The sequence below is a fragment of the Ochotona princeps genome, chromosome 29, assembly GCF_030435755.1.
Source record: "Ochotona princeps isolate mOchPri1 chromosome 29, mOchPri1.hap1, whole genome shotgun sequence".
NCBI classification, from domain to species: domain Eukaryota; kingdom Metazoa; phylum Chordata; class Mammalia; order Lagomorpha; family Ochotonidae; genus Ochotona; species Ochotona princeps.
This window is the reverse complement of record NC_080860.1, coordinates 144,090-170,964: the sequence shown is the minus strand read 5'-3', so window position 1 is coordinate 170,964 and position 26,875 is coordinate 144,090. Positions and strand designations below refer to the sequence as shown.

The 26,875-nt window shown below is 48.3% G+C and overlaps 2 protein-coding genes across 5 annotated transcripts in view; both read right to left on the bottom strand.

The window, feature by feature from the left end:
• GOLGA3 (golgin A3) overlaps positions 1-13,249 on the bottom strand; it is a 42,746-nt gene extending 29,497 nt beyond the window's left edge. Inside the window, exons 1-4 of the mRNA XM_058657019.1 lie at positions 12,954-13,249; positions 5,711-5,995; positions 4,805-4,963; positions 1,723-1,835 (exon numbers count right to left, since the gene is read on the bottom strand). Coding sequence (XP_058513002.1) covers positions 1,723-1,835; positions 4,805-4,963; positions 5,711-5,825 — 387 coding nt within the window. The 5' untranslated portion in view covers positions 5,826-5,995; positions 12,954-13,249. The remainder of the gene's footprint in view (positions 1-1,722; positions 1,836-4,804; positions 4,964-5,710; positions 5,996-12,953) is intronic.
• Positions 13,250-17,589: 4,340 nt separating this feature from the next.
• CHFR (checkpoint with forkhead and ring finger domains) overlaps positions 17,590-26,875 on the bottom strand; it is a 32,524-nt gene continuing 23,238 nt past the window's right edge. For 3 of the 4 annotated variants that reach the window (XM_004595362.2, XM_004595363.2, XM_058656992.1), the window contains exons 13-18: positions 25,251-25,334; positions 23,509-23,579; positions 22,820-22,907; positions 19,475-19,582; positions 19,045-19,117; positions 17,590-18,348 (exon numbers count right to left, since the gene is read on the bottom strand). In XM_004595362.2, coding sequence (XP_004595419.2) covers positions 18,306-18,348; positions 19,045-19,117; positions 19,475-19,582; positions 22,820-22,907; positions 23,509-23,579; positions 25,251-25,334 — 467 coding nt within the window. In that variant the 3' untranslated portion in view covers positions 17,590-18,305. The remainder of the gene's footprint in view (positions 18,349-19,044; positions 19,118-19,474; positions 19,583-22,819; positions 22,908-23,508; positions 23,580-25,250; positions 25,335-26,875) is intronic. The other variant, XM_058656993.1, reaches the window with a different exon arrangement.

Genomic DNA, 26,875 nt, shown 5'->3' with positions numbered 1-26,875 from the left:
CCTCTCTGTATATCTGACTTTGTAATAAAAATAAATAAATCTTTAAAAAAAAAAAAAGAATGAATCTAGTCATTTTTTCATTCATTTCTCTAGAGTGCCCAAGGCGTTATTCACATCTGCAAATAATAACATTTCTCCTCTTTCTAAGTGTTTCTATCCTTTTCTTTTTTTTCTTGTATTAAGTTAGCTACAACTTCCAAATAGCCTTGAAATGAAACTGGGGTGATGAAAACAGTTTTTCTGGTTTATTCAACACAACTCTGTCCTGCAGAGAAACATTCAGTGCTGTTTTCAGCACCAAACAAGTTCCCATCCACAGATTCTCCTGCTATGACTCCTGCCCTATTCTGTGTCCCTCTGTGAGCCCTGGGGAAGTGAAGCAGCAGCAGCAGCAGCAGCAGCAGCAGGGAGCACTGCTCAGGGTCGGAAGGGTTCAAAGCCAAGGGGATGTCAGGCACCAAGGCGCTCAGGTGCCATGTCTCCTCTGGGCTATGGAGAGTGAATGAGTTGAGAGCGTCTGTGGACTAGAGGCTTATACAGCCAAGAACACCTGGTATCTGGGGCAACCAAGTCCCAAGCTATCTCCCCTTCCTGTCTCCCTCAGGCTGTAAACTACGGAAGAAGGCCCCCTAATCCCAACGCTATCTCTTCCTATCTCTCTTCGTGGAGGTTGGCTATGTTGCTCTTCCCTTTTGGCTTTTTTCAAGTTTAATTGAAGACTCTTAGTTCCACCCAAGACAGTGATTAACAAAAGACTGCATATCCTGGCCTTTGCAACAAGAGATTTGTCACCCCAGGTTTTTGGGATATAAAGGACTGTATATTCTTAGAGGAGGTAGTCATCCTGAAAGCATGGATGACATGCTGGACCTTGGAAAAGCAGTGCAGGCTTTGCAGGCACAGCATGGATGAGCCCTGCAGTGGACACAATTTGACCTGCTCCCCTGACCACCAAGTCCCTTCGGCAGCTTACTGATCCCTGATCCTTCTGAAATGTCACTTTTTTTACTCAACTGTTACTAACATTCATTTTAGATGAAGTTGTAGGAAAACATCATAAAATGCATCACACAGAGTAACTACCGCCTTGATTGGTTCGGCCCACAGCTCAGTGAACAGTTGCTCCTACCATGCAAGAGGCCTAAGGCCTGCTTCTAGCAGTAAACTCCTCCTTTTTGGCAAAAAGAGCTATTAACTCTGGTGGCAACAGCCACTATTAACTCACTCACAACAGCCTCTTAACGTCAGTTTGCCCTAAACTGGCTTGAAAATATTCAAATCCACAGAAAATTGCCAAGAATTGTGAAAGGACAGTCATATACGTTCCCTTAACTTTTAATCATTCATGTGTTCATAATGCAATGTAATTAATTTTTAAAAAATGAAATGCAATAAAAATATGTTTAAAAAAATCATTCATGTGACCATATTAACCAGTTATATACGTACATAAAATTGATTTTAGCATACTATGTGAACATGCCAAGTGTCACAGGGACACCAGCAACACAATGGTAAAGTTCCCCGAAACCATCAACATGACAAAGCTAAAACTGGCAGCTCAAAAACACAGCATAAGGTCTGTAAACATTTACTGCCACTTTTCCAATGACAGATTTAAGTCTCCAAAGGAAACAAGAACAGGCAGAGCCAGAGCTATCCCCGGCTCAAGGTCAGCACTGTGGGAGCCTGGCCCTTCAGGGGTGCAGGAGGGACACTCACCCGCTCCTTCTGGCGTTTCACTCTGTACTGCTGAAGCTGCTCTTCCAGCCGCTTGCGAGCCTCAAGTCGTCCCTGCTCCTCTTCTTCCGTCAGCAGCAAAGACTCCATGGAGCCTGCAGTGGAGAATGGCAGGGCACAAAGAACACATCAAAAACAACAACTTGATCATCCTGCATGCAGGTTCACGTTTCAACAGAATAACACAGAACCATCTAGTTTGGCTCAGCTAGTTAATCCCAAATACCATATGTGCACTGGTTCGTGTTCCAGCTGCTCCACTTCCCATCCAGTTCCCTGTTTGTGATCTTGGAAAGCAGTGGAGGATGGCCCCAAGCTTTGGGACTCTGCATGTGTGTGCCAGACTGGCTCCTGGCTTTGGATCGGCTCAGCTGTGGCCATTTAGGGAGTGAACCAGAAGATGAAAGATCTATCCCTCTGTCCCTCCCTCTCTGTGTAGATCTGCCTTTCCAATTAAATTACAAAAAATAAATAAAAAAAATACTAAGGTTCTGTAAAACCAAGAGTACTCAGACTGGCAGTACTCACACATGATCTACTTAAGGAATAAAGCCACTGCACGGTGTGACTGTAAGACTCACTGCAGAGGAGTGACCAAACAGACGCCTGTCCACAAGCGGCGAGGCTGGTCAGGACCCTTCCCTAACACATCAGATGCCGATCTGGACTCATCTTCAAGGACAAAAAGGAGAAATGATAACTCTTTAGCCAAAAATTTAAAACCCAAACTTGATTTTGGATAGTAAAGAGCTGAATGTTGAGTACAAACCACGACAGCTACAAACCTAGGATGGCCACATGCTGGGTTTACGGCATATCCTTTTTTATTACATCAGCAGACATACCTGCCAGACACCACCAGACGGCCTAGACACTGACCCAAGTGGAAACATGAAATAATCTCACAGAGTTGCATACACGGCACCCTCTTTAGACCTGGGATTCTGAGGAGGGAAACAATTATTTGTTTTAAACAATTCTACACCTTGGCAGTCACCAAGCTCACTGGGCACTCCTGTGGTCCCAACTCATCTGTGCACCAATCACTGAACAGACGCCAGAGCTCTGCACCAGGCCAAGTGGGCCAAACAGCTCGACCCTAGGAGTGATCATCAGAAGGGAACTCAAGCCAACAGGACACTCAAGGAGGACACACAGCCGCGGGGTCAGTGTGGCAGTGGTAATACATGTACAATGTCACATGGGAGGGGTCCATTTCCCCAAATAGGTCAGCAGGCACCAGCAGGTGCTACCACCTGGGCAGCCAGGGCCAGAAAACACAGAGCTGTAGGATCGAGAATGCAGACTTCCTCCACATCTTGTGACTCATGTCACGCAGCTAATCTCCAGAAATGCTTAAACACACACTGCAGAAACAGGGAACTGTGGTGCAGCGGGCTAAGCTGCTGCTAGATACCCCGTATCTCCTATCAGAGTACTGGCTTGAGTCCCTGAACACCCACTTCTGATCAAGCTTCTTGCCAGGGCACACCCCAGGGAGGCAGCAGGTGATACCAGTGGTTGGGCCCTTGCCACCCACATGGGAGACCTGGATGGAGTTCTGGGCTCCTGGCTTCGGCCTGGCCCAACCTTGGCTGTTTCAAGCATTTGGGGAGTGAACCAGCAGATGAAAGCTCTCTTTGTTGCTCTGCCTTTCAAGTAGATGAAAAAACAAACATTAAAAACAAAACACATTGGGTCCGGCGGCGTGGTCTAGCGGCTAAAATCCTCGCCTTGAAAGCCCCGGGATCCCATATGGGCGCCGGTTCTAATCCCGGCAGCTCCACTTCCCATCCAGCTCCCTGCTTGTGGCCTGGGAAAGCAGTTGAGGACGGCCCAATGCATTGGGACACTGCACCCGCGTGGGAGACCTGGTAAGAGGTTCCAGGTTCCCGGCTTCGGATCGGCGCGCATCAGCCCGTTGCGGCTCACTTGGGGAGTGGATCATCGGATGGAAGATCTTCCTCTCTGTCTCTCCTCCTCTGTGTATATCTGGCTGTAATAAAAATGAATAAATCTTTAAAAAAAACAAAAAAACACATTGCAGTCCAAACAAAATAAAGCCTGTAAATAAAAAGGCAAATAAACCAAGAAAAAAAAAAAAAGGGTCCAAACATCTAAAGGGACAACTCATAGTAAATGATGTTCAAATGGCTAAAAATCAGATAACCAGGTACCCAGATCCTCTGGTCATTATGATCGCAAAACTGCAGTTTCTACATGCTGGGGAAACCAGGGAGGGAGACACCTAGACTCTTAAGGTGGCAGCTTGGTCACTCCAGCCCAGGACTACAAACAGCAGGTGGTGGCAGAGCTGGCCCAGCAAACCTAGAGGATAAACTCAGGCTGGAAAGAACGAATTCAAAACTGTCCCAGGCAACAGGTACAATTCTCCATGTGGCAAAGCTAAGTGTGAAGAGCAAGATACAAACAATAACCAAAAACTCGGGCATACTGACAGGCCTGCAAAAGATCCGGTGAGAATATGATCTACCCAGAGGGCAGGAAGTGAGGAGAGGGAGTGATGGGTCATCAAAAAAATGCTTTGAAAAAGTCCCAATGTTTCTGGGGCTCCAAGTCTGCCAGTTTGTTAGTTGTTCACCCCTGAATCACAGACATCAGCAAAAAATAAATGCTAGCTCAAGTAATTTATCAAAGAAGGTCTCTATCATTATTGTAGAGCTATCTTGAGAGTCATGGCTCCTGTCAGCTCGTTGACCACCTGGAGTTAAAAGGCCCTGGACATCAGGAAATTCAGCTTTACCACCAACTCCAGACTTCGGGGATGTCCCAATGCCCAAGTGTACCAACTCTTGCTCAAAGGGTCCGCGCAGGAAGGTGGCAAAGCATGACACTACCCAGACAGTGTTGGGCAGGGCCAGAGCTGTGAGGGCTGCAGCCCTTGGTGGGCGGGGAGGGAAGAGCCACAGGGACAGATGCTTACACAGTTGCGTTTCTTGCATAGGAAGACTGACTCTGAGAGACTGCAGAGCTTCTTTTCTAACACTGCCCTCAGCACTAGTTCCCTGAGACTTCCTTAGGTTGTCATGGAAACCAGCCACACCTGGAGAGGCATCAGGACCCACTGGGCTTGGGGTGGAATCGAGAGGCAATGGAGGGTCTGAGAAGTGCAGTGTTGGCCCGTTCTGACAGAGGCCATCTTGCCCAGGTCCATGGGGGCTTCCTTCTCCACTGGAAGCTCTGCTTGCCTCGGCACTGGCCCCTAGAAAGAGAGCACACAGCATGGTTTGCAAAGAAAGGACACCCATTTTCAGCTGAGCCTATTCAAAACCAGGAGATTCTCCTGAGTCTCTCACGCGGGTGCAGGGTCCCAAGGCCTTGGGTCATTTTCTACTGCTTTCCCAGGCCACAGGCAGGGAGCTGGATGGGAAGTACAGCAGCTAGGATACAAACTAGCACCCATAGGGGATCACAGTGTATGTAAGGCAAGGACTTTAGCCATTAGTCTACTACACCGGGCCCCATACTCTGTAATTTTAAAGCATGCATCACATTAGTATCTCATGACCAGGCAAGGTCATGAGAAATACGTGAATAATTCACATATACCCTCCTTTTTTCTGGATGTATGACTAGGTCAGTAGCTAAAATTAAAATGTGACTCAACAATCTTTAGATTTCTATTGGATCATTTCTGAATTCAGTTATTAAAACTCTGGCAACCAGCCAGCCAGAAAGGCAGAATTACAGACAAGAAATAACATGTCAACAAAACCCTCAGATGCCTTCAAGGAAAATCCCACTACTCATTCAGATCCTCCCACCATGTTCAATAAGAGCGGGCCTGGGCTGAAGACAGCACCAGCTATTACAAAGCACTCATGTGATTACAACACAGTCCAATGAGTGAAGCTCATGGATCATCTCAATGCCACAGGGCTCTGCAAAAACAGCTTGACCTGTTCAAAGATAAAATGTCAGCAGCACATAGACCATGCTGAGCACTTACGCTGGGCTCCGTCCTGCTGGTCGGGCAGTGCCAGGGAGCCCTTGGGACAAGCAGCGTTGTCACTGCTGGGTCTGTCCTCCAAGAGGCCATCCTGCTTAGCTGATGCACCATCCATGATCAGAGTGACAAAGGATGAGCCAGTGTGGAGAGCCACAAGGAACTGCAGGTAAGTCTGGCTTCTGCTATCAAAAGCAGCACTGCGATCTGGGCAGAACCCTCATTCTGGTTTCCATGTTCAGGTTAGGACTTAGAGGTACGAAGTTCAACTGAGGGCTATCATTACACCTGAGGTAAAGAGAAAAAAAAAGTGAATGCTTGGTTTCTAACTTGTATTTGTACAACCACACAAAGTAAACAGACGCACTTGAGAAATAACCCTACAGTACATATAAAATCCTTGGTTCTGAGAACACAATGCCAGGCCAGCAACACTTTGGCCTTTCCTAAACGTGCCCAGGGTCCACATCACACAATGAACTAGTTCTATGATCTGTGCTGCAGTTGTCTGCCATCATCAGTGGCAATTTGGAAACCAAGTTTTAAATTCTATTTACACATCATTAATTTGAATTCAAACAGTCACCTGTGTGGCTTCTGTGTCACACACAGCTGCATGTGCATGAGCAACATGAGGCCACATTCTTGCCAGACACCTCCTCTGTGAGGTGGACAGCTCCAGTCTACAAGGCGAGAAGTTGAAGCAGCAGCTGCCATGGTTCCTGGTGACTGCACGCTTTAGCAGGACACTTGCACACACAGCCGGTGGTGACCTTTTCCATCTTTTATTTTTAATTTTTTTATCTTCTCTTGTTTTCTCTTTGATTAGGGAAGGGAAGGCTGAGGTAAGGAGAAAGGTGAGTGGACCAATGTTTGTTATTTTTTTTCTTCTGTGTCCGTAGCAGCGGGGAGGAAGAGGTCCACTCCTTACTGTCAAACTAAATCAGCACCTGGGGATGAGAGGTCATTTGATGATGTTTTAGAGGCTCCATTGTGAGGAAGCATGTTCCAAGAGTAATAATTGATAGTTGAATAATTGATAGTTCTGAGAAGTTGTTGGTTTGTTACTACAGGATTGAGAAAATCTTTCCAAGGTTTATTGGTGAAAAAGTCCACCTTAGTGCATCCACAGACCAAGGAACATGCTGCAAAGCTTAGCCAGGAGAGTGGTCCAACCTGCTCTGCTTTCCATCCTCTGACAAGGCAGTCGATGTCCCCTGTTGACCTAGATGAGCTGGCCATCGTGTCCCCTGTATGCTTCTGCGCATGCTGTCCACTGCACAGGCGTTAGCAACTGAGGAGGCCCAGTCCCAGCACATGTACTCCAAGGATGGACGACACATTCTGTGATTTTTCCTGGACTCAGACTCCCGATGCCTGTGCTGTGGACAGCATGCCCAGATGCACATGGGGGACATGATGATCTCTAATGAATCATGAAGTGACCTCCAACGCCCAGATGCTGATTTAGTTTGACAGTAAGGAATAGAGTTCTTCTCCCCTGCTGTAGACACAGGAGACTGGGCAGTCCCCCAACAAACTTCGCCTGGGGTGACCTCAAGACTTGACTCTTCTGTGTACCAGCCAGTGCTGGATCAGATTTAATCTGTAACCTGCCCCAGCCAACACATATACCAGTGGATGTGATTGCCTGGTCAGTTCTGCCCTAGTCCGTCTCATGGGAACCTACAGGTGCTGTGGCCCAACTAGCCTGCCACAGACCCAGTCCTTAGCTGTACCTGTGGGTATCGCAGCCTAGTAGAGGCAACCCCCAGTAATTCCTACCAGGTCCACCTCCTGCCCCCAGCCCCGGTTTTCTCACGTACCAGCATCTGCAGCAGCCTAGTCTGGCCCAGGCCACATCCCATCTAGCTCTTGTGCACATCCATGGGTGCTGTGGCTTAGCTGAGTCCAACCTGCCCCCAGACCTGGCCCTTAGGTATGCCCTAAGGTGCCACTGCCTTGTCCAGGCTGACATCCTGCCAGTCCTGCCTCTTATGCTGACCAGCTACAGGTGCTACCTAGCAAGGGATTGCCCAAAGTTCCTGTGTCAGGCATGCTCCCAGATCTTTGTGCCTGGAAAAGGGGTGCTACTGTCCAGCATGACATGATTTGCACAAAGTTCTGGTATTGACCAGGTAGTGCTACAGTCAGGCAGCACTCTGGCTAGTGTGCCAGTGGGTGCAGCAGTCTAACCCAGCCTGGTCCGTTCCCAGACCAACCTGCCCCCAGTTTCAGCTCTCACACTCACTAGTGGAAGCAGCATCCCAGCAAAGGCATCCCCAAGTTCCCCTACCAGGTATGCTCCCAGCCCTGGGTCTTTTGTGTGCTAACAGGTACTGCAGCCTAGTCTGAGATGCCCCCAACCCCAGTCTTGGCATTTGCCAACAGGTGCTACAGCCTGGCCCTGACCTACCCCTAGTCCCAGCTCTTACTGGCATGTACAGCAGCCTAGTCCAGCTTGGCCCTCATGTTAACTGGCGAGTGTTACAGTCCAACCCAGCCTGGCATGCTCCCTGTCCTGGCTCTCATTTACGCCACCACATGCTGCAGACTGATCCTGCCTGGATCAACCTCAGATCTGGGTCACACATATGCCAATGGGTATTGTGGCCCAGCCTGGTCAGACCTGCTCCCAGCCATGGCTCTCACACTCACCAGCAAGAGCTGCAGCCTAATAGGGGCGTTCCCTAAGTTCCCCTACTAGCCCCACTCCCAGGAATGAACCTTGCATGTGGTGGCAGGTACTGCTATCTAGACTGATGTGGCCAGCCCCAGTCCTGGCACTTACCGGTGGGTACTACAGCTTAGCCCAGCCAGGCCTGTACCCCAACTCCAGCTTTTATATGCGCCAATACACAGAGGATGATGCTATTTAGTCCAGCCTTGGTCTCTCACAAAGGCAAATGCCTTGGCCTACTCCAGACATGCTCTCTAGTTTTCCACCTCTAAACCACTCCATCTCAGCTCCCATGCCTATCTGCGAGTGCAATGGTTTGGTTCATGGAAGACCCCAGAAGCCATTCTTCCCTTATAAAATATACTGCAGCCACTTCCACACCAATACATCCAGACCCCTTTCCCGCGCAATCTGAAGTGCCCCTGCCTTGGGGGCTGAGGTATTATGTCTGGGTCCAGTTCCCCACCTTCCCTTCCCCACCTTCCCTATCTACCTTAAAAAATAATAATAATAAACAGAATAGGCAACTACGCTGGTACACTGTATAGTTAACACAAATTTGACACTAACCAGGCCCAAAATGCCTGCCAAATACTGCCTGCTTTTCTTCTAGCAGTGCATTTTGAAGTGTACCATTTGCCTAGGTACAAGGCAACCTAGGCAGTTGCCTACATCTGCGTTCATTTCCATCTTTCTTCTCCTGCCAAGCTAAGTTTAAGGGAGCAAAAATCTGCCCAAAGTTTGGCAGTTTGTTGTCAATGTATTGATATTAACTTAATTTCTTCTCAAAGGTAAAGAAAATGAGCTTCGGGGCCTGGTGCAGTGGCATAGCAGCTAAAGTCCTCACCTTAAACGTGTCGGGATCTCATATGGGCACCAGTTCTGAGCCTGGCAGCTCTGCTTCCCATCCAGCTCCCTGCTTGGGGCCTGAGCAGGCAGTTGAGCCTGGCCCAGTGCCTTGGGATCCTGCACCCACTCAGGAGACCTGGAAGAGCTCCTGGCTCCTAGCTTTGGATTGGCATAACACATTGGCAGCATGCCTGCGATCCCATGAGTATCTTTTCTGACTCCATCTGCCCTGTACCACTAGTCACTTGTGTAACCTAGTACATAAGTGTCCCCTCTTCAATGACTCATGGGCGAGTTCTTTGCTCTGCTGCTTTGTATCACACAGGTCACTTGAGTTAATGAAACTGCTATTCAGAATATGAAAGTGAGGGTGGGGATCGAGATGCAATAGGTTAAGCCACAGCTTAGCATGCCAGTATCAAATATGAGAGTGCCAATTCAAATGCAGGAGCCTCCGTTTCTGATACAACTTCCTGCCGAGGCACCCTGAAGGCATCACAAGACAGCTCAAGCATTTGTGTCCCTACAACTCACATGAGAGAGGAAGGTGGAGTTTGAGTGCTGGTTTCAGCACTGCCCAGCCAGGGAGTGAACTGGTAGATGGGAGAGTCTCTCAATCTTGCTCTGTCACTCTTAAAGTAGGTCAAAATAAGCAAACATTAAAAAAAAAATTACTCCCTTAACATCCATTCCCTGGCAGTTAATGTGCTTGCATTCCACAACAGAGTGACTGGGTTGGACTTCCAGCTTCCTGCTGAAGTAGACACCAACAGGTGGTAGTGATGGCTCAAGCAGTTGTGTTCCTGGGCATTTGCAGAGTCAGTGGAGAGGAGCTGTGTGTGTGCAGGTCTGCCTCTCTCTCCTCTATTCCCTTTGTTGCTCTCTCTCAATCTCTAATAACGTAATACAAATTTCTTTTAAGATTTTATTTTATCTTTATTGGAAAGCAGAGTTCACAGAGGGAAAATCAGATGGCGATCTTCCATCCAGTGTTTCACTTCCCAAACGGTCAACACAGTTGGAGCTGAGCTGAGTAGATTCAAAGCCAGGAACCAGAAACTCCTTTTTTCTTTTTAATTAAAGATTTATTTTTATTGGAAAGGAAGACTTACAGAGAGAAGAGACAAAGATCTTCCATCTCCTGGCTCACTCCTCAATTGGCCACAGTCTGAGGCAGGAGACAGGAGCCTCTTCTGAGTCTCCCAAGTGGTTGCAGGGTCCCAAGGCTTTGGGCTGTCCTTGACTGCTTTCCCAGGTCACAAGCAGGGAGCTGGATGGGAAGCAGAGCAGTGGGGACACAAACTTGCAAACACATGGGATACCAGCGGTTACAAGGTAAGGATTTAGCCACTAGGCATGGCACCGGGCCCCAGAGCTTCTACTGGGTTTCCACATGGGTGCAGTAGTGTTGCACGCTAAGCCTCCACCTGTGGCCCCAGCACCTCACACTGGCACTGCTTCAGTTCCAGCTATCCATTTCTGATCTCATGTGGCCATTTGGGGAGTGAATCAGCAGATGGAAGATCTCTCTCCCTTTCTCTTGTAATTCTTTCAAATAAATCTTGAATAAAAATAAATAGAAGGGTCAGCATTGTGCTACAGTGTGTTATACTGGCACTGATTTGAGTCCCAGCAGCTCCCTGCTAATGGCCTGGGAAAGCAGTGATCATTCCTGGAAACCTGAGTCCCCATCACCCAGATGGAGTTTGTTGCTCTTGGTTTTCCTTGGGCCAGTCCATCACCATTAGGGGAGTCAACCAGCAGATGAAATCTTTCTTTCATCTCTCTAGTCTATCCCTCTCTCTGTAATTCTGCCTTTCAAGTAAATAAATCTGAAAAAAAACCCACACAGGATGTTTATGTATTCTATTAGAACAAAAGTAGCTTTAAGGTCTTATAAGTAGAAAATACTGTTGGGGGACCAGCATGGTGGCTCCACAGATGAATCCTCCACCTGCAATTACCAGTGTGCCATATGGTCTCCAGGTTATGTTCTGGCTGCCCTACTTCCCATCCAACTCTCTGCTTATGGACTAGAAAAGCAGCAGAGGGTGGTCCAAGTCCTTGGGAGCCTGTATCTACATCAGAGCCCCAGAAGAAGCTCTTAGTATCCTAGCTTAAGATTGGCTCAACTTCGGCTATTGCAGAGTTGAGCCAATCTAAAACCATTTGCAGAGAAAATCAATGGCTGCAAGATCTTTCTCTTGTCTTTCTTCCTCTTTGTAAATCTGCCTTTTCAACAAAAATAAAATAAATCTTAAAAAAAAAATCACTGACAAAAATGTGTGAAAGCATTAGTAAATGTAAATCCAGAGTAGCAAATCCAAAGTTACCACAAACCAAAGATTCTAGTATCTGACTCATGGTGCCTAGCACATATAAATGTTTAGAGATGAAAACAATCTGAGTAACAGAAATGAAAGAAGTTACTGAGGTTCGCCCGCTGGCAGGCTAAACCCCGAGAACAGATGAGGATGTGGAAGAAAATGTGATGAACTGGTTGAGAACTTCTGAGGAGGAGGACAGACTCCTGGAGTTCCTCTGATGATGTTCTGACATTAATCAAACCATCTGGCCAGCTCCAGTCTGCCACCACTCATCACTGAGGAAGCTTGTATTATGAGGAAGGCATTGTGGGTAATGCTTGTATGCAAATTAAGTATTCTGCAGCCACCCAATATAAACCTGCAGGTTATGACAGAATCCTACATGCAATGAAGTTTATAAACCAATACAAATTCAACTTATATCAAAGGCAATTTTCCCATAATCGACTAAAATATCTCTATATCCTATAAACTTGATGAATTTATTTATATTAATAAAATTATCACAATGGTTATATATGCAAGAAAAAAAGTGCAAAGCTTTTCTCAGGATTGAATGAGACAGAGGCAGAACCTGGTTGGTAGCAAAAGGTGCCTCTCTCCCTCAACTGAGGCTGGTTGACACTGACAGGTAAAGCCAACTAGAGACTTCCTCACTGTACAACGTACACACTTCAGGCAGCTGGAACAAAATAAACTGCACACGAAGCCACCTCTGAACCAGGATAACATCAGGTGACTGACTGCCTTAAGAAGAACCATTAAAGGGCCACAGACGGTGACGGCGACAAGAAGGGCGCGAGTGACCTGGTCCCCTTGTCGCACCTTCCCCTCTGCACACACCCCCGTCCCACAGCGCCCTAGTCTCAGGTGCTCGCACCTCCCCACGAACCCCGTGCAGCCGCCCTGCCACCAGCCACCTCCGTGATGGCCCACGGGCGGCCTGCGTCCCTCCGCAAGGTATGGCCCACGAGCACCCACAAACACCCGGGGATGGAGGGAAACGGTCACTGGTGACTCACTGGGCAACAGCAACCGGGGACGCGCCAGAGCCCTCTCCAACCCGTAATTACCACGGGAGCTCCCCATGCACCGGCCCCCCATGACCCTCACCTGATGCTCGGACCCCATGGCCCCCCATGACCCTCACCTGGCGCTCAGACCCCACGGCCCCGGCCCCCCATGACCCTCACCTGATGCTCGGACCCCATGGCCCCCCATGACCCTCACCTGGCGCTCGGACCCCACGGCCCCGGCCCCCCATGACCCTCACCTGGCGCTCGGACCCCACGGCCCCGGCCCCCCATGACCCTCACCCGGCGCTAGGACCCCACGGCCCCTCATGAACCTCACCCGGCGCTAGGACCCCACGGCCCCTCATGAACCTCACCCGGCGCTCGGGCCCCACGGCAGCAATCCGAGCCCGCCGCCCGTTGAGACGTGGCCGTTCGCGGGGCGGGTCCCACTCCGGGCCCCGGAAACAGCGTGCGCGCTGCCTCCGTTCCGGAGGAGAAAACGTCCTCTCCGGCTTGACAGCAGCTGCACTCAGCCCAAGCCTTTTCCTGCGGCGGGGTCCACGCGCGCTGACCCCCGACCGGCCCAAGGCGGACTTCGGAATGTGACCACGGCCCACCCAGAAATACAACTTCAGACGTTTGGGAACCACTCTGACAGGAGGCCAGACAACTCAGCTTCCGGCGGAAGTGGCGTGGCGGGGCGCCGTCGCTTGCTTCCCGGCCACGCCCAATCCGCCCAGCGGGAGGCGTGGCCCTGCTGGCTCCGCCCTGTTTGTGGGCGTGGCCCGGCTGCTCGCAACTCGGGCATCCCAGTTTGTGCTGGTCTCCCACGCGCCAATTCCACAGTGGCTTCTGCTGTGGGGCCATGTGAGCGTCGTGCCCTTTCAAGACACAGGCCGTGGTGGCAACGCAGGCGCGAGGCTTGGCGGAAGCAGCTGTGTTTTACCTGTGGACAGACCCCGCGCCTGGTCCTATGGTGATAGCCCATGCGAGTCCTCCACAAGTGCGCTGCTTCGGAGAGCTGATGGGGGCATGGCATGACGTCCCTGCCTTTGGATACCGCATCTTGTGATTTCACGAATTGCATGCGCATACGTGCGGTGAATACTTGTTGATGGCCACGTGGCGGTCGCAGATCCAGAGGAGTGACTAGCACATGTGGATGCTGTACACTGAGGCCCCCCTGGACTCAACTGCTCCATATTTTTCTGTATATATCCCTCGGAATTTTCCACACAACAACCCATCAGGTCGTTTCAAATAGCAGACTTGGGCAAGTGAGTGGGCGTCTGCGTTCCAGCAGGTGATGCCGCCACTCCACGCGTGGGGCCCAGCTACCTGGGAGGTCACTGGCAGTCGAGCAGAGACCCCAGCACCTCGTAGGTCCCCGGGGATGGAACTCCCCTCTGACCTGCTAAGTGAAAGTAGTAAAATGAGGATCTTTCTCTCCCCGTTTGTCATTGTGTCTTTGAATAAAGAAAATTAGAAGTTTAATGAATTAGGGTCCAGTGCGATGGCTTAATCACTAAATCCTCCCCCTGCAAGCCCCAACATCCTATATGGGTACCAGTCCCTCCTCTGCTTCCCATCCAGTTCCCTACGTAGGGCCTGGAAAAGCAGTGGAGGATGTTCCAAAGCCTTGGGGCCCTGCACCCGCAATGGAAGACCTCAAGGGAGCTCCTGGCTCCTGATCAGCTCAGCTCTGGCCTTTTCAGCCATTTGGGGAGTTAACCAATAGATGGAAGATCTTTCTGTTTCTCCTTCTCCTGGTAAATCTGACCTGCCTTTCCAATAAAAAGTTTTGAAACATAAAAGAAATTTAGGCAATTATTACAGGTTGGAACCAGTGCTGTGGCTTTACAGTCAGTCTCCTTCTGTAGGGCGACATCCCATAAGGTCACAGGTTCCAGTCCCAGCTGTACCACCTCTGACCCATCTCCCTGCTAAGGCACCAGACAAAGCAGCAGAGAACGGTCCAAGGCCTTGGACTCCTGCACTCACATGAGAGACCAGGAAGAAGCTCCTGGTTTCGACCTGATCTAGCCCTGGCTGTTTGCAGCCAGTTGGGGGCTGAACCAGTGGATGGAAGATCTTTGTCCCTCTATGTAACCCTTCCAAATAAGTAAATATTTTTCAAGAAGCTCTGTTTGAATAGTATCACACCCCTAATAGAACAGTAAGGACAAAATAGTGGCAGCAACATACATTGGCAATGACATACAGAAATGAGATCCCTCCCTTCCCACAGGTGCATCCACACATCACCTGTCAACTGCTCCCTAGGCATGTATCTTGGGGAAAACAAAATCAGGCCTACAGAAAACTTTAAAATTACTGTCCTGAAAGCATTGTTGATAATGGTGGTGCAAAAATGGAAAACAAACAAAAGGTGCTATGGTGGGTGACAGGCACATTGATACCACAGACCACCCCCCACAGGAGCAATTTCTGAAAAGGAACAAGGCATGACCTTGACCACGACTCAGAACTCACACTCCTCTGGGGCAGTCCTTTGTGTACGGCTCTACACTGTATGACACAAACCACTTACTTAACACTCAAGAAATAACAAACTTATAGAAACAGCAAATATATCCGTGGCTGCCACAGAGTAGAAATGATGGAAAAAGCACAAGGGAGATCTTGATGGAAATGGAACGTTCTGGATTTAGACTGTGTTGCTGGTTACATGAATCTTCACATGTGGTATGACAGGAACCACACACAAATCGAATCCTCACATGGTATGACAGAACCTATGCCGGCTAGGCTGCTGTGTGAGTGTCCCTGGCTGGCCAACTACACAGTTGTCTGTCCACTGGCTCTGCAGCCGTAGCAGTAACTCAGAACCACTACTGACACACCAGACTGAGCTGGCAGGTGGCTGCCGAAGGGCCCTGAGGGGAAATGTGCAGCTCCTGGCTTTCCATTTTCCCTCCCATGTTTGGCTTCCCATGACAGGGTACTAGAGGCGTCTGGTAAAAACACTGCAGGCTGCTCTAGCTCTCCCCTCAGCTTAGCTGCTGGCCAAGTACAAAGAGGGTGGGTTACCAGCAAAGTCCCCAGCAGGCAGATGGCTATTCCAGACCGCCTGTTTGGCTGCCTTCCAGGGAAAGGTCCCAGAACACCGGGTGTGGCCAGCGGTGTGTACCTGCTGCTCCAGGTCTGGGCCTGATCATTCCACTCAAGCTAGCACTGAGGTTAAGATGATTCCAAGCTTATTTCAGGAGTGTGTGCTTGGCCCAGCAGTTTGGTTATATCTTGGGATATCTGCATTCCACCTTTGCTCTAGCCATCAACTCCAGCTCTGGGAGGCAACAGGTGATGGCTTAAGAACTTGGGTCCCTGCCACATTAGAGGGAGTCCTGGATTGAGTTTCTGGCTCCTGGCTTTGGCCGGATCCAATCCTAGCTGTTGTGTGAACTACTAGACAGATGTAACTCCATCTCTGCCAAGTAAATAAATCTTTTAAAGACCTATTTCAAATTGTCCTTTTCTCTGGTGTCCGAGACAGAAAAAAAAGCTAAATATTCTTCATGTTGATCAGGAACCCTCCAGAGACTCAGTGGGGTCTCCACCAGGCTCCCCTAGAACCCTTAAATCCCCTTCTCCTGGCTTGCGGTTCACAAGCCCTCATGTTACCTCCTTATGACAACACACAAGACATGGCATAGCTGCTCAGAGGCAGATGGGCAGGGCTGACCTTGTCTGATAACACACGGCTGCTGAGCAAGGGGACGTGGGCAGGGCTGACCACAAGGGGTACATAGCGAAGAAGCAGGGGAAAGTCAGTGGGCAGCAAGGATCTAACTCTGATGTCTTCCGGGCTGCACTCAGGCAGCAATACAGAGGCTGCCAGGAGTCTACAGCAGATGCTAGCTGTCACTCCATGGAGGACTGTGAGGGCTTACCTCACCTGACCCGCTAGGACACAGGGCTCCAAAAGCTGGAGGGTGTTTGTCTTTTAGAGTGTGCTGGAAGGGTCTTGAGGAGCAGGAAGCACTGCCCAGGTTAACGTGGACCTGTCTCTATAAACAGTTCCTCTTCAAGGCCAGGAAGCACCAGCTGGTCTCAGGTCCTTCAGCTCATCAGGAAATAACAGCTGGATCTGGAATGTGAGGCCTAGCAGAGTCCTTTTAGCCTCTTCGTGGTGGGCCAAGCATCACAATTCTGTAAGTCCTAAAGATGCTCAGGGTCCCAGAGCTCTGACATCTCCTGCCGTTCCTGTACAGACCCTGCAAAACCCGAGGGAAGCTGAAGGTTCTGTCCAATCCTAGACTCTGCAGTTTCACTTTTACTTTTAGGGGAGGAAGAGGGAAGGCAATGAATGGTGAGCCAGGCTTTGCAAGGCAGACACAGGTTGCTTCACTGCTCAGGCAGCACACCCTGGGCTGGTGCAGATGTCCTGCTGCCTCCCTCCTGGGCTGCGGCTCCCAGGGTTGGTGGAACCAAGACTCCCCATGCCACTGTCCCCCCACAGCAGTTACTTGTGACTCTTAAGTCTGCACTTCACGAGGCTGATCTGCAGACAGAGTCCTTTGACTGAGTAGTAGACAATTTAGTGAACACTATAAGCAGTAACAAACCAGTAAACCTTCACAGGATCTGTCTCCAAAACCATGGTCACTTGGGGTAGCCTCACACATGAGCCCAACACAGAGAGGGGAGAAACAAATGCAGCTTGTTTATTAAAATAAAAGCAAGGATGTTCTCCCACAAATACCGAGTGCTGCTTCTCAGTGTATATCAAGAGCAAGTCGTCGCTAAAATCATTATTCCTGAGAAGAAGCAAAAACGCTACCAGTTTGCAAACATAACAGGTGATCTCAATGACAGATAAAAAATTTTCCTAACAAATCCAAAAGCTTCAAGTATTATTCCAGATGGCATGGCAAACCTAACATGGGAGGAAATGGCTGGCAGGAGCAAAGGCCCAGCAGCCACTCACACTCTGGGGTCCCAGTGAGGAGGGTGTGCCTCACAGGGAGTAGGACGAACACGGCCCTGCTTGTCCCTGCTCCACAGCAAGGACCCGTCACCAGCCCTAGATGAGGGACAGCAGTACCTCAAGTCACACACTTCAGCAAAGGCTGCTAACTCAACATCCATGTCTAAGGTTAGCAGTTCCGGACATGTGATGACTTTTTTAAACAAACAGAAACATATGCTTATCTTTCAAATGACATCCACTCCTCCATTTAGTCAATTTGTAAATTATAAATTATATTATTTGTGCTAGTTTGTGATATTTAAATCTTATTAGAAGATAAGCACCAAACCTATTAAAATAAAAATTATATAAATCACTGTGACTCCCCACAGCAGAGTGAGCTGCACATCCTGTAGGATGTAAACGGAGGCTCCCTTTCCTGGAACATGATGGTTTTGATAACCCTTCCCCTTACTCCCACGAACTTTTCCTGATTAGATTTTTGGACAAGGTACAATGAGGGCACACCTGCACTATCAGTCAGAGCAAAGAGGATGTGTGTGTCCTGCGGGTGGTGCCTCCCTCTGCTGCTGGTGGCTCTATCTGGAGCTTGCCAGGAGGAGGGCTGTGGCCAGGGACCCCAGTCACTTCGGGGGATAGAGCGCCTGACCAGAGACCCCCAGTGTTGCCTCAAGGGGACTGTAAAAATGCCCGACGAGCATCTGTTCTCAGGACTTTTGAAAATGTGCTGTCACTGCCTGCAGCACTGCAGCTGTCTCGGTGCCTCCCCTGAAGCTTAGTTCTTGAACCTTGTCTGTTCACAGATATGATTGAATTTCCTGCAGGGAGAGAATGGTCAAATCAGAGACATTCAAACAAGCAAGTTTTCAAACTGCACACTCAAGAACTACGTGAAAAACAGATGGGTTCACTTTCAAGCTATCAAAGAAATCTAGTCTCTAAGGTAATTGTGCTTGTCAGAGGGGAGAGGGAAGCTGTGCCTCCTGGCAGCACATGAGGGGTCCTGTAGCCAACCAGCATAGCTCAGAGGGGCAGGAAGGCGTCAGGGATACCCTGGCTTCCTTCTTAGGCTGCCATCAGATACCTCAGCAGCACTCTGTTTCCCAGGGCAGGCACTTGGAGTAGCAGTGAAGCAGTAATTCACAGGGACTAGCAGCAGAGTAGAGAGAGTCCTAACCAAGGACCCCACAGGCCAACCTGCATGTTGCTGTGAGGATGACTGTGTTATCACTACCATTCATTCACAGATGAAAGAAAACTCCAGTTCTCATAGCGCTGTCACCAACTCAGAAACTGCTAATCCTCGGGTATGCTCCATGAGGGGCAAAGATTCCAGCCACAAGGACACGGAGAAAGACTAGGATGAATATGTTTACACAAAAATCCCATGAAATGAGGGCATAGAAGAGCAGTCCCAAGTCACACACAGCACGACTCAAAGGAAGGGGACAGTCGACTTCTTCTATGGCCTTAAAGATCTGTGGCTAGCAAGCGTGTGCCCAGACCTCACTCACATTGCATGGTGAGCCTTCACCTGGGTGCGGCAGTTGCGGCCCCAATAGCAGTCAGGACGGGATGTTACAGCCACTGGAAAAAGAATAACAGCACAGGTTTGCATGAGACACATCCCACAGGTGGCATCAAGTGAAGACGCAGAGTGGAGGCACCACTGAGCTGCAAGGCATCTTGTCACCAAAGACATCTCCCTGGATGTGTTAGCACAAGTAACTAAATTAGCACAAGTAATTAAAAACTAAATTTAGGAAATGAAATCACTTTGCGGTCTATCTGATACCTTTAATGATCTACGTCCTAGAAATTCACATTGCCTCAGCCAGTAACAATAGGCTCCCCCTCAGACAGCTGTCTGCCTAGGCCAAAAGGAGAGGCTCAAACAGCATGTCTGTTGGCAAGGGAGCAACGGGCTAAGGGAGAGCTCCTCACCTGGCAATTCGGAAGCAGGAATGTTCTGCCGATACTGATAGGAGAGCTCCCTGAAGCTGCGCAGACCACAGCAGTAACACAGCACAGTGTCCCCAGTGATTCTGTCATCTGGAAGGAACAGGGCCTCATGCAGACACTTTACAGACACACAGATTAAGATGTATGGGAACACCTATGGAATTGTACCATAAAATTAAAAATAAAATAGGAAAAAATAAAAATAAAAAAAGATTTATAGGAAAAAAAATTTTTAAATCCAGAAAGAATACTAAGAAGAAAACAGAAATGTGTATTATTTTCTATTGGATCACTTTTTGTATTCTTTTGAAGTATAGGTTCAACTACCTTTTAACAGAAGTGTTTTAGATTTCATATTTTTTTCAAATTTTACAATGTTTGGAGCCTGGTATGATGATTCAATTGATTCATCCGCCCCTTGCAAGTGCCAGGAGCCAATAATGGTGCTGGTTCATGTTTCTGCTACTTTACTTCCCATCCAGCTTCCTGCTTGTGGCCTGGGAAAGCAGTTGAGGACGGCCCAAAGCCTTGGGACCCTACACTTGTGCAAGAGACCTGGAAAGAGTTCCTGGCTTCTGAATTTGGACTGGCTCAGCTCCGGCCTTTGGGCAAACAGACTGAAGATCTTTCTTACTCTCTCCTTCTCTTTGTAAATTTGACTTTCAGCAAAAATAACTTAAAAAATAATAATTTGTATTTGTGTAATAATGAAGCACCTTGGAGCTAGGATCCAAGCCTATACACTATATTTATGCTACATTATACATGCTGCCTGAAAGGAATCTGATATATTTTTAAGCATGCCTGAATTCTGACTACAACCTATCACTTGAGGTTGGGTGTAGAATTTTCTACTTCTGATGTCTCATCAGCAACTCAAAACATTTGCATTCCAGATTTTTAAATGAGGGATGCTTAACTTATTTTCATTTATTTACTTATTTTGTGGTAACTAAGCTGGCACACTGGTATACTGAACAGCAATTTGACATTAACCAGGCTCAGGATACCGGCGGCTGAAATCTGCTGGTCTCCCAGCAGTGGAACACTTACCTAGATACAATACAACCTAGGCAGTTGCCTACACCTGGGGAAGATTTATTTATTTTTACTGGTAAGGCAGAATTACAGATAGAAGGAGACGAGTGAAAGATCTTCCATCCACTGGTTCACTCCAAAAGTGGCCACAACGGCCTGAGCTAAGTCAATCCAAAGCTAGAGCAAGGAGTTTCTTCCTCCAGGTCTCCCACGTGAATGCAGGGTCATCCTCTATTGGTTTCCCAGGCCACAAGCAGGGAGCTGGATGGGAAGTGGAGCAGCTGGGACACAAGTCGGCAGCCATACAGGATCCTGGCATGTTGAAGGTGAGGCTCTAGCCACTGAGCCACGGTGCCGGAGCCAAGGATGCTTTACTTGTATGTCATGAAAACAAAACAGCAACACGAAGAGATTTATAAATTTGAATGCCTAGTTTAAACAATAACATGGACGTAGAATAATAATCAAGGTGAAATACTAATGACATATTGAAAGCAATGTATTACTACTTTCAACAAAGAAATCATGCGATAAATACTGGTCAAGATCAGAGACAAAAAGAGCTTCAATCTCTTTAATAACCAAACATGGGCAAATAGACCAATGATCAATCACCATGTGTTTCTCATATTCACAAGGTTTAGGGCAGACATAGAGCAGGCACCGAGGCAGAGGGGAAGTGCTATAACTTGAGAACTCTGTGTTCATATGTGCAAACTGCTGGGATGAAAATCCTATTTTTTTATTCTGTGACAACTTTTCAAGTCTACAATATTGGGGCTGCTGTGATGGTTCAACTGGCTAATCTCTCCCTGCAAGTGTCAGGATCCCATGTGAGCGCCAGTTTATGTCTCAGATGCTCTGCTTCCTATACAGCTCCTTGCTCATGGCCTGGGAAGTCAGCAAACGTTGTCCCAAAGCCTTAGCATCCTGTACTACATAGGAGATGTTGAAAAAGCCCCTGGCTCCTGGTTTTGGGTCCAGTCAGTTCTGGCCATTGTGGCCATTTGGTAATGAATCAGTTGATGGATGTCTCTCCTTCCCTCTGTAAATCAGCCTTTCCAACAACACAAAATCTTTTAAATTTTTTTTCAAAGATGTTATTTATTTTCTTTGGAAAGGCAGATAAGATTTACAGGAAGATGTTCCATCTGCTGGTTCACACCCTGAGTGGACGCATGGAGGATCATAAACCAGGAGCCAGACGATCCCTCGGGGTCTTCCACAAGGGTGTTAGAGTGCCAAGGTTTTATACCATTCCCCACTGCTTTCTCAGGCAACAAGCAGGGAGCTGGAAAGGAAGTGTAGTAGCCCAGACACAAAATGGCACCCATATGGGATTCCAGTGCTTGCAAGGTGAGAATTAGCCACTGAGCCATAGCAGCAGGCCCAAAAATTTAAAAAAATAATAAATAAAAGTCTATAACATTGCTGTGCTGTTTGCAATAGTATTAAATTTGAAATAATGTATGCTTTACCAATGAGTTGGCTAAATAAATGTTTAAAATAATATGTAATGTATAAAATCAGGGCAGACCTTAATGGATAGGAAGTAGTCCACAGCACATCACTGTCATACTTAGTAGGATTTCACTAGTGACAGTTATGCTTGTACACACATCCAGTTATGTGTACTGGTACCTGCACATACCCTTGTGTGTGTGTACAGTGGTACCCGGAAGGGCGATTATGCGATCAACACAGTGTGTGATTTTGGATGGTGAGATTTCCAGTGGCCTTTACCATACCCTCTGTACTTCCCTGGACCACTGGCAATTTCTCAGTAAGCTACATTACTGGAGAAACAGGAAGCCATGTAAAAATCAAACAGGTTCAGATGCAGCAGGCAGCTTTAGGCACCCACACAGCAGTTGTTCCAAAACACAAAGGCAAGACACTCACAGAAACAGCTTCAAAAGAATTTAAAGGAATATTTCAAGTCTTCCTTTCATATCAACTTAAGGAAACTCTGCTGATATTTCTGCAGCCTCCGTCCCTAACAAAAATCTCCGTTCACAAGGTACCGTGTGCTCCTCAAAGATAGGCAGCCACAAGAAAGACCTGAGAACAACCAGCCCTAGGACCTTGAAGCAGGTAAGTGGTGAGGCCCTTCCCTGCTGAGAGAGGTGCTGGGATACATCACACAGGCCCACACCCAATTTCTGAAAACAATGAAGAAGCACCAGACCCTTTCCTCCCTGATAGGGCTTCTCTGCCCTATAACAGGCAAAGGTAGCTGTGAGACTCAGATCCTTTGCAGGGACAGAAGACACCCGAAGCGGAGCTTACCAGACAACAGGAAGACCCCCCGCTGCAAAGCCAGGAGACTTTCGGACAACATATCTTTCCATGTCAAACCTCTGGTTGCCAGGTAATTCTGTGATGGTAAAAAAAAGAAATCCCAGTTTGCATGAGGAAATACTGAGCTGATGACAGGAAACATCTCATGGAAGGCCACCAGGGGGAGGGAAAGCTGAGCCCACAGCTGACACACTCTTGACACACTTACCTGCTGCCACACAGCAGGAACCTCAAGGGAAAGCAAACCCCGAGGGCCAATTGTGGTGAGTGCCAATTGGGGCGAGTTCCCCTATACTCTCAGACATTCAGCATGAGTACAAATGAGCCTCCACAGTCCTGTCACAAGCATGGTACTGTGTGGCCCTCCTAGGTAGACACCAAAGCAGGGCATAGGGCTGTAGCTGTTGCTTCCATGGCAGACAGGAAGACCCTAGCGTTGTGTGTGTGGCCAGCATTACCACATTGAAAGCCAGCTGGTACATAGATGGAAACAGAAAAGGCTAGGTGCCAGGGAGAAGAGTTAGCTCTTCTGGGAATGCCTCTCCATGAGCTATGAGAACCAATTCCTATGTACTCATGATGTGAAAGCAAAAAAAAGAAGCAACTCTTTTGGGAAAATGAGGAAAAGTCGACACAGCCAACGAAATGCAGAGAGTCTTGTAAGCTGAGCTCAGTACCTTCAGGATGTCCGACTCATAGTTGTTGTTGCTCAGCACTCCATCCAGGCACTTGTCCCCCAGGTTTAATTCTGCCAACATGAAGAAAGCAATGTTATCTGGCTTTTCAAAAGCTTATTTATTTATTCCTTTATTCCTTTATTTATTTAGAGAGGCCAGGAGTCAGGCAGAAAAGTGCAAGTGAGCATGTGCTAACTCATCCACTGGTTCCCTCCCCAAAGGCAAAACAGGCAGCGATGGACCAGGCCAGCCTGGACCTAGAGCAGGGAGCTCAGTTCAGGCCATGTAGGTGGCAGAGATCCAAGTAATCAAGCTGTCACTGTTGAATTCTAGGATTCAAATTGGGAGGATGCTGGAGTCAGAAGCAGCAGTTGGGTTAAACTAAGTACTCCAATGTGGGTCCCAAAACACAATTTTATGTTTTTTTCAATAGGCATCACATAGTTACTACTGAACCAACCCACTAGTGACATCAAACGATGGTAAGATGTCCAGCTTGATATGTTTAAGATACAGGATAAACAAGTGTGTTACTGATTCAAGTACAGTTCCTCTGGCCCGGCTCCATCCTTCCCCAGTGTCTCTTTGTGAAGTTATACCAGATTTTATTCCAAGTCTTCATCTGAAACCACTGGGGAATGGAACAATTGTGTTTTTGTTTTTGGCCAGAAGTCTTAATTCTGAAGGTCTTGTGAGAAGAAGTGGCCAGGAAGAGTCAGGTACGTTTACCATCAAGCTGGAGTGAAGGATAAAGGACAGACACAAAGAAGGGTGCATGTTGGTTTAGGAGGTGATGTACTATGTTGGCCACTGCCTACTTAATGCCTTCCCCTATCCCCACTGTGTGATTCCTAAGAAATGGGACCCCCTAGGAGCCCATCAGTGTGCCCAGTTTGGCCCAGTGTGGCCCAGTTTCTTGGGTGAGGCAGACAGCATGTGGCAACTGAGAAGACAGAAGACCTTTCGAAAGCAGAAAGAATAGAGTCAGCAGGCTGAGTACAATTTTAAGCACAAGAAAGGAAAAACCTATTTTCACCCCAGGCCCTCCTTAAAGTGACTGGCTCTTTGTTTCCCAAACACCTGACCTGAATCACACAATCTGAACTGGAAACAAACCTATTCACTGGTGGTGCTTTATAGACATAAATGAACCCTTCTATACTGAACATGGGTATTGCCCCTAATTCTGGCATTTCTTGCTTTTGAGCCAACATGAACGTGACCCTTCTTTTTTTTTTTTTTTTTTTTTTTAAAGATTTATTCATTTTATTACAGCCAGATATACACAGAGGAGGAGAGACAGAGAGGAAGATCTTCCGTCCGATGATTCACTCCCCAAGTGAGCCGCAACGGGCCGATGCGCGCCGATCCAAAGCCGGGAACCTGGAACCTCTTCCGGGTCTCCCACGCGGGTGCAGTGTCCCAATGCATTGGGCCGTCCTCGACTGCTTTCCCAGGCCACAAGCAGGGAGCTGGATGGGAAGTGGAGCTGCCGGGATTAGAACCGGCGCCCATATGGGATCCCGGGGCTTTCAAGGTGAGGACTTTAGCCGCTAGACCACGCTGCCGGGCCCAGAACGTGACCCTTCTAAGCTGGCAAACCCCTGCGGCCAATCACTAAGGAACTAAAGTGGCCTCCTCACTTTCTATGCACACAGCAGACCAGTTCTAGCCCTCGACTTCATCAACAAAGCACACCAAAGTCAAAACAAGGCAACTTGAGGCTCGAGAGCCGATATTACCACAGAATGGGGCCAAGCAGCCAAAGCAGCCAGTCCGAGTGCAGCCCCAGTACAGGTGGCAGAAGGGCTGTAGGCAGACGGCACCTACGGACAGAGAACAGCCGTCAGTCAGGCCCTTGCCGTGACTCAGGAACCCAGCTCTCTCTGAAATGCTGTTAGGGAGCTTCATGAAATTTGGGATCATGGTTACATCCTAGCTCACATTTTTTTATTACAAAGTCAGATATACAGAGAGGAGGAGAGACAGAGAGGAAGATCTTCCATCCAATGATTCACTCCCCAAGTGGCCACAACGGCCAGTGCTACGCCGATCCAAAGCCAGGAGCCAGGAGCTTCCTTTGGGTCTCCCACGCGGGTGCAGGGTCCCAAATCTTTGGGCCGTCCTTGACTGCCCTCCCAAGCCACAAGCAGGGAGCTGGATGGGAAGTGGAGCTGCCGGGTCCAGAACCGGCGCCCATATGGGACCCTGGTGCGTTCAAGGCAAGGACTTTAGCCGCTAGGCCATGGTGCCAGGCCCCATCCTAGCTCACATTAAAGGTGACCAAGCTATGGCAGGTAAGAATTGTGACCCTAAATAAAGATCAGACCCACACCGTCTCTCCTATTCTACCAAAGTCCACCCCCGGAAGACAGCAAGATCCACAAAAGAACAATATGGTACCTCTCCACCACCCACACATGGCATCTCCCTCTAACTCTGCACATGAAAAACAATTTCAACAACCACATACCACACCCTACTTCAGCCAGAGCACGTTCTGACACTGTTACATTTTCTAATGTAACATTTCCCTGTAGGCATTATTTTTTAATGTTTAATATTGTATGGAATAGAAGTCCATGGCATGTAAGAATAGATAACCCTAACAAAAATTTTCATAGGATTGCATAATGAAATCTTTCTGTGTATAAGGCATTCTACATGAAGTTAGAGTCAAAATCAAAGATCACTGGTGAGAAGCTGGCCTCTTGTCAGTGTTTTAAGCGCTTCCTCAGATGCCCCAATTGACAGTCACTTTGTATGTGTCTGGCGCTACAATTTCTCACTTGCTCCTTCCCAATTTGTGGCATCAAATACAGGGACAAAAAGCCAGGGATGATCCAGGGGCCACCAGCATGTGTGTCCTAGAGCGAGGCCACCAGCATGTCGCTTGATCCAGGATCCTCATGCGGCTCTGCCAGTGCCCACCTCACTCATATCAGGAGCAGACCCTTCATAAGACTTGTTCTGCGGCTTCCTCTGAGTAGCAAGCACAAAAAGAGATCATGTGGTATCATAAAAGATCCAAAAAGAGAACATGTAGTACCTTTGGCACACAGAACAAGACCCTGCAAATAGGGGGACAACTGATGTTGTTAGAGAGGTGTGTGACACATGAGGAGCTTGTGCACAGGAAGTGTGGTCAGAAAGGTGCGTGACACATGAGGGCTTGTGCACAGGAAGTGTGGTCAGATAGGTGCGTGACCCGTGAGGGCTTGTGCACAGGAAGTGTGGTCAGAGAGGTGCGTGTGAGGAGCTTGTGCACAGGAAGTGTGGTCAGAGGTGCGTGACCCGTTAGGGCTTGTGCACAGGAAGTGTGGTCAGAGGTGTGTGACATGCGAGTAACTTGCATATAATGGGAAGT